The sequence below is a fragment of the Aquarana catesbeiana genome, linkage group LG06 (assembly GCF_042186555.1).
Source record: "Aquarana catesbeiana isolate 2022-GZ linkage group LG06, ASM4218655v1, whole genome shotgun sequence".
Taxonomy (NCBI): domain Eukaryota; kingdom Metazoa; phylum Chordata; class Amphibia; order Anura; family Ranidae; genus Aquarana; species Aquarana catesbeiana.
In genome coordinates this window covers 348,379,726-348,392,287 of record NC_133329.1, presented here as the reverse complement: position 1 = coordinate 348,392,287, position 12,562 = coordinate 348,379,726, and the positions used below count along the sequence as shown (strand labels likewise).

Genomic DNA, 12,562 nt, shown 5'->3' with positions numbered 1-12,562 from the left:
CCATCCTATCATGGTGTTTTATCATGGTGTCCTGATAAAACCCATCAATGTAAAATGTATTTTCCAAAAGATTTACACTCACATTTTCAGATGCCCATTAACCTGGCACCGCTGTATACAGCTCAATCAAATGTGGGTTCCTGGCCAGGCATTCAGTACTTGGTAATGTAAGCAGTTTGGGACGGCGCCCAGAAATGACGTAAGCAGAAATGGGTCGCGCTGACACGATCAAGCCTCCATGTATTTGGACCAATCAACAGGTCCTCCTCAGGAAGCTCAGTGTGATATTTATTATGAATACTTCCATTTTTTTTTTTTTTAAAGAAGTGATCACATAATCTGTGTTCAGCTGCATAAGGGGCTTAGAGAACTAGGGGTGGAGAAATAGCAGGGTCCTAATCTTATTAGTGAATGGATGTGCAGGGGGGATTGGGGGGGGGGTTGTCAGCACAAGTCTGACCACTTGAGGACAGGCAAGCTGTACTCCCAGCACAGCAACAAGACTGACCACACTAGTATGGATGTGCTCTCATTCCTAGTGTAGTCAGTTTGAAACAGAAGAGCAAGGAACGCCAGGTATTTCACACAAAGGAAACAATACAAAGGACACTTTTTTAAAAGTAGATGGTACAGCATACGCATAACAGGAATATGAACTGGAGTAATATATTCTTTAAAAATACACAAAAAAAAATATCACATAGGAGGCAGATTATATTGGATTTGATTTTCATTTGTTTTTACATTATAGTAATGACTTAAGAATGGAAAAAAAAACAAGTAAATGGAAAAAAATGACCCACCAGTCTTAAACACTGTAGTATACACATCAGTGGTATATACATTGCAGCAAATAAATCATCCTAAGTGGAGAAAGGGAAAGTTGACATGTTACAAGCAGCCAATCAGTTTCAAACGTTTATTTTTAGAGTGTAAACTACCAAATAAAAGTAAGAAACAGATTGGATAGCAAAAACAGCACCTCCTTTTCCCCTCCCCTGCACTTCTCTACATTTTTTTACAATGCTAGAGAATACTGGACTGTTAATCATGAAACATACAAAAGACATATAAACCTTGAACATACCAAAAAAAAAAAAAAAAAGTTGGAACAAAAACAGAAATCTAAATATGTGTTTGGGTTTTAGTCCACACTAATGTACCCTTCACAACAACAAAAAAAAAAAAAAAAAAAAAAAAAAAAAAAAAAGCTTAATAGTCTTTGTATAGGGGAGAACATAATACACCATTTTGGCCAATATGACCATTGAAAGAGATCCTTCAAAATGTAAAAATATACATTTCTATTAAAATTTATACAAAACCAGCAATCACCATTTAAAATTCTTGCAGTAAAAAACATTTATATCTCACACTGGGAGGAAAAATATTTCCCTGTAACCACGGGAACAATTAGTTTGTAGGTGGGATCCTCCTGCCCTCGTAATTTGCTTTTTGAAAACTTGAGGCCAAATTACAGGCACCCCCAGCACTGCATTTACTTAAAGGCTTCTTTCATGTATTCATATTAGCAGCACTGTTTACTCCCCCTGAAAAGCGATCCGTGGTGGATAATTTTTCAGAGAACATTATAGCAACAGCTGGCAGGCACTCAGGAGGGCTATTGCAACATCTTGAACGTTGAAGGAAAAGGTCCATTAGTCGCACATCATGAAGCAGACCCATGTGCATGAAGTGAGATGAATGGCAGCCTCAGTCCAGCCAGGCCATGCAACTTGGAGCTTAATCACCCAAAGGGGTGGAGCGAAACACATTGGCGCCGTGGCCTGGCTGGAGTCTGGGCTGAGACTGCCAGTCATGTCATTTCATGCACATGGGTCAGCTTGACGATGTGTGGCTTATGGACCTTTTCCTTTGACATTGCTGCAGCCTGGGGCTAGGATGAGCTCTCTGTCCCTGCCTGCACTCATAGTGGTCTAGTTGGACTTTACCTTTTTACCTTGGGCTCCTAAATTATGTCTTTTTTGGCCACCTCCTGAATTCCTGTTTTTACAACTTTTAAATTGCCAAATGGCAACTGCACATTGCATGACCACGCTGCAACTGCAACCTGAGCATTTGGCTCAAGATAAAGGTGCGGCCACCATTGAAGTCAATGGGCAAGTTTGATGGCAGTGCCGCCTATCAAACTCTGTACCCAAAATTAAAAATGCAAAGTATTGAGGTTGTGGCATGTGTATTATCGTTTATCGTTGCAATCCATGTAGGCAGCTGGGGAGGAGCACTCTGTTTTTTTACCATCCCCCCGCTGCCGATCTGAAGGAGCCCTAAGAATGTCATTATTAGTGAGACAAAGATGAAGGAATGTCATGATTCCCACCACAAACTTGGAATGGACTTTGCAATTACCATAGCTTGACTTTGCCGAAAGCGACCATTTAACACTTTCAGTAAACGCTCTGCCCTGGCCTTTTGCGACCAAATGTGACCAGTGCACAGTACTGACCAGTTGGGAATTGTTCTCTAAATAACAAAACCGGAATTTCTCTCTGAAAAATGACGAAAAATTGGAAATAAGTCACGGGAGCCAATCAGATTACAGTTCTGACGTCCGAGCAGTCAGAACAATGAAGATGACTGCTATTTGGCTGCAATGCAGTATTTTTGCATGTTCACCTTTGTCTTATTAACTACTTCTGGACCGTCTGCCACACACATACTGTGGCAGGGCAGCCCGAAACAACAAACCCTGTATGTTGTTCACGCTCCCTTGGTCTGGGGCGTGCGTGTGCGCCGCCGGCGACCCACTCCAATTGGACACAGCGGGAGCCAAATCACTGGAACCCGCGATCGTTCTTGGGAATGACAGGCATGTAAACAACGCAGACCGTCGTGCTGTCAGACGGGAGCGAGAGATCTGTGCGATTCCTACTAATCAATATGGGCTAACTGGGATTTTTTTACCAAAAATATGTAGCAGAATACAAATGGGCCTTAATTGATGAAGAAATTGGAATTTTTACATATTTTTATTGGATATGTTTTACAGCAGAAAGTAAAAAATATTTTTTATTAAAAAAAATTGGCGGTCTTTTTCTGTTTATAGCACAAAAAATAAAGACCGCAGAGGTGATCAAATACCACCAAAAGAAAGCTCTATCTGTGGGAAAAAAAAAAAAAGGTCAACTTTGTTTGCATACAACGTCGCATGACTGCGCAATTGTCAGTTAAAATAATGCACTGCCATATCGCAGAAAATGGCCTGGTCATTAAGGGGGTAAATCCGTCCGGGGCTGAAGTGGTTAAAACAGAATTAAAACTGTTAGCAAGTAGACAGACTTTGCTTTCCTCTTCTGCCATAAGACCTCTTTCCATCTCCACTAACAATTTATCTGTACACGGACTGCCACATATATATTACAAATACGGAGAATAAGAGCCTGGGAGCTGGCATGATGATACCTCTGTGTGCTTATATGGGGGTTATGTAGGAGGACACACTGCCATAAAATACAAGTATACCCTGCATACTTCTACATTATAGCAAAAGTGCTGGAGGCACCAAGCGGATACAGTTCCACTTTAAGTGGGCGGTAGCTTATTTACAATATTCAATCATTGGACGCACAATGTCTTAATCCTGCACTCATTTCTAATTTAAGAATGAAAATATACATTACCCATCAAAATATAGTCTGTTATAAATACACAAAAAGGAAATGAACCATTTTAATAACAGAATACACTGACTTATTAAATCAAAAAGTGGTGTAGAGTAAGCCGCAGTAGCATTTTTCTTTATTGAGCCACATTATTTAACTGAAATCTGGGTCACAGATTGATTTTTTTTTTTTGCAAATGTAGATCTGATGTGTGTCTCTGGGTTACTATTTGTTCCACTGTTTTCTCTACTTTACTGAATAAGCGGTTCATCCATTAAAGGGGTAGTAAACTCCACTTTTCCATTTGTACCTACAGGTAAGCCTATAATAAGACGTACCTGTAGGTACAGTGAATATCTCCTGAATGTACACAGTATGCACACTGCGCTCGTAATGGATGGCACACTTGAGTGGCCCAATTGTGGCTCCCGTGCACATGTGCGGAAGTGACATCATAGCAGCACGGCCATTCAAACAGCCAATTGCGCGAACCTGGAAGGAATAAAATTTGACTGTTGTAAGCACTACCATAGTATATAGTTTATTCCAAACCCAGTGAATGCCTCCTTTCTTGGGTGACCTGGTCTGTTTCAGGAAATGTAAAAATAACAGCTCAATAGGCAAACTATGTAATGGAAATTGTCATAAAAAGTGCAATGAATACAGAAATTTTAAACCCAAAATAATCAATTAAAATTACCATCCAATATGCAAATTCAGGTATTACCCTGAATTCTTTCAATACCAGGTATCAGGGTATTGTGCTAGCTGAAAACAAGGCATTGAGAACTAGCACAGATTTTCTTTCTATTTAGGCTTAGGTATAGGAAATGAAAACAACTGCTGCATTATTGCTATAGATGGGACTTCATCATATATGTAATATTTTATTCTACCCATAGTTCCACTTTAAATCATCTCCCCACACCCGCAGACACTGGGGGTTTTGGTCCCAGTTGCATTGGAGGAAGAAGCAGTAAAAGAGCACTGGTAGAGTGAATGTCATGTGGGTGTCCTGATCAGGCCCGGGAGAAAGGGTGGGCAGGAGGGGCGGCTGCCCTGGGCACTGTGGTATCATGTGAAGTGGGGGACACTTTAAAGGAGGTTGGGAGGAGGAATTTGGGGGGGTGGCAGGGGGTAAGAATTGCTCTAGGAAGGGAATTTTAGTGAGGGGGGTGCGCCAGGGGTGGTGATTTAGGAGGATTTGTGTTTCGGGGAAGATGGAATAAGAGGATTTGTGCTTGCAGAGGGAATTTGGGGGGTTTGTGCTAGAAAAGGTGATGGGGGGGGGATTTTTGCTAGTAAGAATGATTTGTGCTAGGAGGGGGTTTTGGGGGGGGGGGGGGGTTGTGCTGGGAGGGGCAATTTGAAGTGTGGGGGAGAGGAGGTGTACTCGGAGAGGACATTTGAGGGATAGATGGATTTTATGCTAGAAGGGGTGATATTTTTTTTTTTTGGGGGGGGGGATTTCATCAGGGGGGTGGATTTGTACTGGGAGGAGAGGGGATTTATGCTTAGGGGGTAAGCATGCAGATTAGTGGGGGGTTTGCAGACACATAATATGGGGGGGGGTTGCAGTTTGGCATGTTCACCCTGGGCTCTACACGACCTTGTCCCGGCACTGGTTCTGATCTGCATACATGTTCCAGGCCAGTATGGGTGGCAGAAATTTAGCATTCAGGCAAGGAGCTAGCATTTTCAAAAGGAGGTCAACAGAAACGGGCCGGTTCACACCACAGAAACACAGTTCATGCATGTTTTTTCTGATGCGTTTCAGTGCATTTTTCCCCTCCTGCAATGGTGCGAACTTTGCTATTGAAATTCCATGTAACCTACTGTCCAGGCTTTTTTAATGCAGAAAAATTACCCGCTGGATTGCATGTGGTGTGAACTGGCCCCATAAAGTGGTAGTAAAGTCTTTGCAAAAAATGAAAAAAAAAAAAAAAAAAAAAAAGGCTCCCCCTGCAGGTTCAAGTCATAATGCACTTGTATGCAGTGCATCCTATTATGACAGACTTGCTTACAAAAGGAGCCCTCCAGCGCTGCACTTTCAGGGCCCTCCCTAGTCCCTGGCGGGGTCCACTGTCACCCGGTCTACTGTCCGGGTTTGGTATCTCTGCCCACTTGAATGGCTGAGGTGAGGTCACTCCTGCGCATATGCATGACAGTCACATTGCCGCAGCACACGGAGCAGGCCGTAAATGTGATCTGAGCTGCGCATGTGCGGCTCAGATGAAATTACCCGCTGACAGGCAGGAGGAACGTTTATGACAGAAGAGACTTCTAGGGCCACTTCTTTTATAAATACCCCGCCTGTCCACAGATTATCTAATTCTTGAGTTTACTATCACTTTAATGTTTCTCCAAGGAGATGTTTACTTTAAAAAATAGTCCCTCTGTAATAAAGACAAGTACTTTTTCGTAACACAAGTGCTGAAAACAAAACACGTAATTGTGCTTAGCCCTCGGAGTACATCATCGAAAAAACGGTACTCATTGTAAACCATCAAAACACCCCCCGGCAATCCCTGACCTAATAATTAACATGTAAACACACAGGAAAACAGATTAAAACATTCTTTGGCATATGTAGCTGACACAAGGTCCAGAGTGTTCTTTCCTCATAGCAAAGTGTTCCATTTTTTTTAATGTCTACACCATAATCAAAGTCAGCTGCATTTGCATAAAAAGTTACAGTGTACTCTCATCACAGTGTTAAGTAAAAACAGCCTTCCTTCATCTCATTATTCGTTTTGACGGAACACCCATTTTTGGAAAGGGTCTTCAGGGTTACAGGGTGCAAGGCTTGGGTTCAACCCGTTTCCTGTAAGGCACATGTTGTACACAGCATTGAATAACTGTTGCTCCTAGAAAGAAAAAAAAAAAAACAGAAATTGTTTGCAAAATCATTTATATACAGATCCAAAATTCCATCCAATTCCAAAATTATAAATATATATTTAACCACTTCACCTCCGGAACATTTACCCCCTCTTTCCTGACCAGGCCACTTTTTGCAATACGGCACTGCATTACTTTAACTGACAACTGAGCGGTCGTGTGACGCTGTACCCAAATAAAATGTATGTCCATTTTTTTTCCACAAATAGAGCTTTCTTTTGGTGTTATTTGATAACCTCCTGACGTTTTTATTTTTTGCGCTATAAACAAAGAACGACCGACAGTTTGAAAAACAAAACATAACAAAAAACCTTTACTTTCTGCTCTAAAGCACATCCAATAAAAAAAAAAAAAAAAAAAAAAAAAAGAATTTCTTCATCAATTTAGGCCAACATGTATACTGCTACATATTTTTTGGAAAAAAAAAATCCCAATTATATTGATTGGTTTGCGCAAAAGTTATACAGTGTCTACGAACTATGGGATTTTTTTTTCTTTACTAGTATTGGAGGCGATTAGCAACTTATTGCAGTGGACAAATCGGACACCGAACTCACACCATTGAAACTTGTTTGGGGACCAGTGACATTATTATAGTGATCAGTGCTAAAATTATGCACTGTCACTGTACTAATATTCAGGTACTTTGACGCAGTAGTGGGCTTAAGCAATGCATGGCCATATGGTGTGACCAAATCCCCATATTTTTGATAATTTGCTTAATATGTTCAGGTGCTTTAAATAGCCTTGCAGGATTTAAATGTCATTTTTGTATGTGTGTGCTGTAATCTTTTGTTCTGTCACTGTACTATGATACTGGCTGGGAAGGGGTTAACATCGGGGGCAATCAAAGGGTTAACTGTGTGCCTAGCTAACTTTTCAGTGTAGTGAAGGAGGTGCTTTTAATAGTGGAAGGCATGGATCGGTGTTTCTGCTTTACAGAAACACAGGATCCATGCCTTCTGTGCTGACAGAACGACAAACTGGCTTGTTTACATAGACAGACTGCCATTCCATCAGTATGCTGAATGATCAGCGGGTGGCGGCGGACATTGAATCTACAGGTCCCGCTGTGTAGAATCCTAGCAGGAGTGAGCCATCGGTGGAGCGCACTCGCGCCCAATACCAGGAAGTGCAGGACTATTATTTTATTGTTATGAACCTGTAAAGCCTTGCACCCACAGTCAGCAGATTGTGGGTGTAATGCCCCGGTCCTGCAGACTGTGTGTAGCTGTGTGCCCGTACCTCTGTTACAGGCAGGCAGTTACTGAACGACGGGAAGCTCAGTTAAATACCTAGAACGCTCAACAGTGCCCTGGTAGTTCATTGAGAACTACAAGCCGACAGACGCAAAGGCTGTTGGTAATTGTAGTTCATTGATTCACAGGGATCTGTGAATCAATGATGTGGCCATGTGGGCGGAGCCCTGCATGGCCATGCTCTCTTTAAATTGTGACAGCAAGTACAGGGAGAAGATCCCCGCCTCTCCACCACAAGGAGGGACCGGTCTGATGCTAAACATGTTACACTATAAATATGGGTGTAATGTGTAACATGTTCAGAAAAGGTGAACTTATCCTGTAATTGAACAAGCTGAAATTAGAAGCCGATTGGCGATCATGCAGAGCTGCACCAGATTTTGTACTCTCCAGTTTTAGTAAATCCACCCCAATATGTCAATCAACAAAGTTGGCACAGCAGAAACTGTCTGCCTTTAGTCATGATATTTCTAACTTAGAACCCCAGACAGCCATCTGACTGGGATGCACTACTGGTCTAGATAATCTATTTGTATAACCAAAAGACAAAAATAAATAATTTAAAATCCTGCATCCTCAAAATTCTATGCCTACAGGTGATCCAGAGTTAGTTAGCAAAAAAACCTCAATGTAAGAAGGGACCAATATTCTCTAACAGGGGAAACATTCTATAGGGCCCCTCAAGGCAATGGAATATTTCTTAAATAAATAATCTATGGTGTTATACAACTTATAAATATTGTTTGCCGATTACATTTTAAAGTGGTGGTAAGGACAAAGTAAGAAAAAAAATTAAAAAACAATCTCTTTAATACCAAGAACTCTTTAAAAGGACAAGAGAACATTAAGCAAATTTGGTTTCACTAATGTTATACATCCTGAGTTGTGAAATTCCCTAAACCTGGATTATTAAAGCCCAACTCTGACCAGAACATTTTCTTTTTGTTGGATTTAGTGGGGAAAGATATGAACATCTCTGGATGATGCTGTTGTCTGTAACCCCATGTCCCCAGAACAGTGGTCATAATCGAAAAAACAGATTCCTCAATCCATACAAGCTAGGTGGATGGAGGAATACACTGTGTCATTGTATTCTGACAGCAGGACTCTCCACTATTAGAATACACTGATCCGTGGCTGCGGTTGATGTTCAGCAAAAGTTCTCCAACATTCCTGTTCGACAGAAGTCGATTAATAGATCAACTTCTTTTGAGCGGGGAATGGCCATACATACCATACATTTATGGCCAGCTTGAAAGCAAACATAAATCTCTCCTCCAAAAAGATGAAGAAAACAGCAGGTTAGGATGTAATCCTCTTTTAGGTTCTTCTGCTGTCTTTTCCCTCACTGGACAGATTTAACCTCACTTCCTGTTCAGGTGAGACTTTGGGGGAGATTTCCTAAAACTGTAGAGTGCAAAAAATGGTGTAGCTCTGCATTACTATCTGGATTACTATCTGCATTGCTATCTGCTTCATCTGGAGGAATGAAGTCACGAGGTAGGTGGCGTAACTAGTAGAGGTGGAGCCTGGAGGTAGAACCTTGTTCGTTACAAGTGAGACCTGTTTGGATTTTGTATCTATGCTTATTACTCTTAAATAAATGTGAGTTTATGATTAACTGGTGTGGTGAGGTTCTGGTCATTTAACACAGAGTATACTGCACTATTGGAGGAAATTTTGTCTTTTCCATGTCATTTTAATTCGCTGGAGACTAATGTGGAGCCAATTCTGAAGCAGGTACATTGGGAGGATACTGCATTGGGTGCAGAGTGAGCTATACCCTTACAAAGCTTACCAGGAACTAGTGAGGACCAGTGTGGAGCCATCCTTAAAAGGAGAATTGCACTGTGTGCAAGGTGTGTTTGACCCCTTGCAGGGTCTTATAAGGAGGTGAGCGTGCATTGCACTCGGTGGTGGGAGCACCTTAACAAGTGGTGTGGAGTCACAGTGAAGTACAATCGCAAATTTACCCATGATTTTTTCACTTTGATAAGAAGATTTATTATTATTTTTATGTCACCTTTGGACTTTTATTCAATTTTATGCACTGTTTAAATGTGAATGTCATATTTTTTACCTATTAATTCATTAGCAGCGCTGTTACATTTATATATCTGATTTTGTTTATTTGTGGGAACACATAGGTGACAGCAGCAGCTATTTTTAATTCATTAGTTTAGTTTGCACTATTAGGTGGCAGCGCGCAGCTATTCCAATTATCTCTCGATCATTGCTGCAGCGCTGACCCAGATATCACCCTTGCAATCCAGCAAAGTACCAATACGACGCTGGTCGGCAAGTGGTTAACCTACGTTTACATTTGCCCAAGAACCAAATAGAGAAGTCCTAAGACAAACAGAGATGCCAGTTGACTCAAATACACACTGAGTAATCCAGTGCTCCTCACCATCTGAACAACTATTGAGCAATAAAAACCTGACAGACAATTGTAGTAGTGAGGCTTCAGAACTTCTGATGCTGTATGTCCAAGATGAGATCTACCTAATAGGGACAAAGACTGGAGGAGGTGTCTCTGACAACTTCCTGTTCTGTCTGACACCCATCATAGACAGGTCGTAGGCAGAAGTCCCCCAAATGGAAGAAGGCAGCAATAAAATGTTAATAGAGGTTTAACCCTTACCCACTCTGTCAAAAAATTTTAATTTCAAACTAAAGTTAGAATTTAATCGCAAAATCCCCAACATGAGGTGTGGCTTTATCTTCTTCTCTATTAGCACTACTTTGTGAATAATTTGTGAATAGTCCTACATAGGCCTGTGACTGGTCAAGAGAACCATGTACAATTGTACCACTCACATTCTTCCAGGTTTAGAAATGTGGTTTCCAAATGTATATATTTAATCCTTCCTTGGCTTTACATAAATAGATGTGTCTATGCAGAAACATGGGTGTGATTCCCATTGCTTTACTGTACATACTCAGAAGACTGTCAAGGATTGCTCAAAAGAAGAAATTCCTAAAACTTTATTACATAGATTCCCAGTTTCAAAAACTCAATACTTCATAAGACGTGACCCCATTTTGCTCAGGTGGGGCTCTAATTTCACCTTGGTCTTTGAAGTATTTGCAAACAAGTACCCGACATACTGCATATATAAAATGATCAAAACACACCTGTCGAAGCTCCCACTTCTCCTCCAGTAGCACTACCGTGCCTTTTCCTTTATAGCCGCACCTTTTGAGCATCACAATTCCTTTACTAGCTCGTAAACACAGCTCTTTCTGGATATTATGTCGAATTTCATGGCCGGATGTATATTCAAAATACTGCAAGTAAAAACACACAACAAGATACACCATTATCCAACTGTATGAAAAAAAAGTATGTGTCTGAGTGGCAAGAGGTTTGGGACATCCACAAACTGTCATTTCAATATCTGAGGTAAGATACGTTATACTCTATATGGGCACTTGATCATCAACACCTATGTAAGCTGGTCATTCCAAATCATAACCTCCGCTCTTCAGGGAAGGATTTCTACAATGTTTTGGAGCATGTCCAGGGGAATGTGTGCCAATTAAGGGTTTGTGAGGTCAGGTACTGATGTTGGATGAGAAGACCTGTCAGTCCAATTCATTCCAAAAGGTGTCCAATAAGGTTGAAGGCAAGGCTTTGCTCAGGCCAAGCAGTTAGAGTTCCTCCACACCAAACCCATCAGACAATTTATGGAACTGACTTTGTGTAGGTGGGCACAGTCATGCCTTCCCTAAACTGTTTTACACAAAAGTTGGAAGTGCTCCATTGTCTAAAATGTATTGGCAGCATTAATAGTAGCTCTCACTGGAAATGTCTGAATTCATTCATTTAGATGGGTGCCCACATACTTCTTGCGTACACTGTGTCCTCCTGGGACTCCAGCAGTTCACAGAACTGAAAGAACAAATGGGGAAATCTATTTGGTTGCTGTATAGAACAAGATCAATTGTTCTTTGAGAGGGACAGAGAAACAGCTTGATAAGTTACAATAGTTAGGTTTGATTTCCAAAAATAAATAAGGATTAATTTCATGAAAAAAAAATATTGAATGTATATCTCTTACCTGGTTTCCCCCAAGTCCATGACAGCTGTAGAAGATTGGAGGTTTCTCTCCATTACTATTATCTCCTCCAACATCCAAACACCTCTGACTTCCAACATTTATAATCTAAAAAAAAAAAAAAAAAGAAGAGGAAAAAAAATAAAAAATAAAAACTTGGGTTAGACTACTTTCTCCCCTTCTGGCTATTTGAGATGTTCCTAGATGTTCTAGTTTATTATGCTCCAGATAGATATATAAAAGAAACTCAGATTACTGCAACTATGCTTTTTAAAAAAAATAAATAAACAAAAACAAAAAAAACCCAAAACTTGAAAATTATTTTATTTTAATGCAGCTATCTGCAACAGCTGTATGTAGGTTGATTTAAGCCTCATGTAATCCCATCTACAAAAACATTCAGACTGGACTAGGAAAATATAGTACTTTGGTTCAATCAAGTGTCCTGCATGCACAATTGCTGACAAGGAACTGGAAGAAGAGAAACAAACAAAAAAAAAAGAATGCACAGGTAAAAACCGCATATATTCTTATTTTTTACTGCATATTTAGTTGTTTGCGTGGCAATCAGCTTTGAGTACGAATGTACAGAAAGGCACTCTCATTGGAAGAACAATGGCAATGTTCTAACCAATAAACACTTCTCTTACTAGGACATATAGAAATACAATTAATAAAATAAAGAGCAGTACACTTCGATAGCCAATGCCAACCAGCA

The 12,562-nt window shown here is 40.6% G+C and overlaps 1 protein-coding gene across 1 annotated transcript in view; it reads right to left on the bottom strand.

Annotated features, from left to right (window-relative positions):
* Nucleotides 1–712: 712 nt before the first annotated feature.
* Nucleotides 713–12,562, bottom strand: part of GALNT3 (polypeptide N-acetylgalactosaminyltransferase 3) — an 89,498-nt gene continuing 77,648 nt past the window's right edge. The window contains exons 9-11 of the mRNA XM_073634009.1: nucleotides 11,848–11,952; nucleotides 10,922–11,074; nucleotides 713–6,490 (exon numbers count right to left, since the gene is read on the bottom strand). Of these exons, the coding sequence (XP_073490110.1) occupies nucleotides 6,368–6,490; nucleotides 10,922–11,074; nucleotides 11,848–11,952 (381 nt within the window). The 3' untranslated portion in view covers nucleotides 713–6,367. The remainder of the gene's footprint in view (nucleotides 6,491–10,921; nucleotides 11,075–11,847; nucleotides 11,953–12,562) is intronic.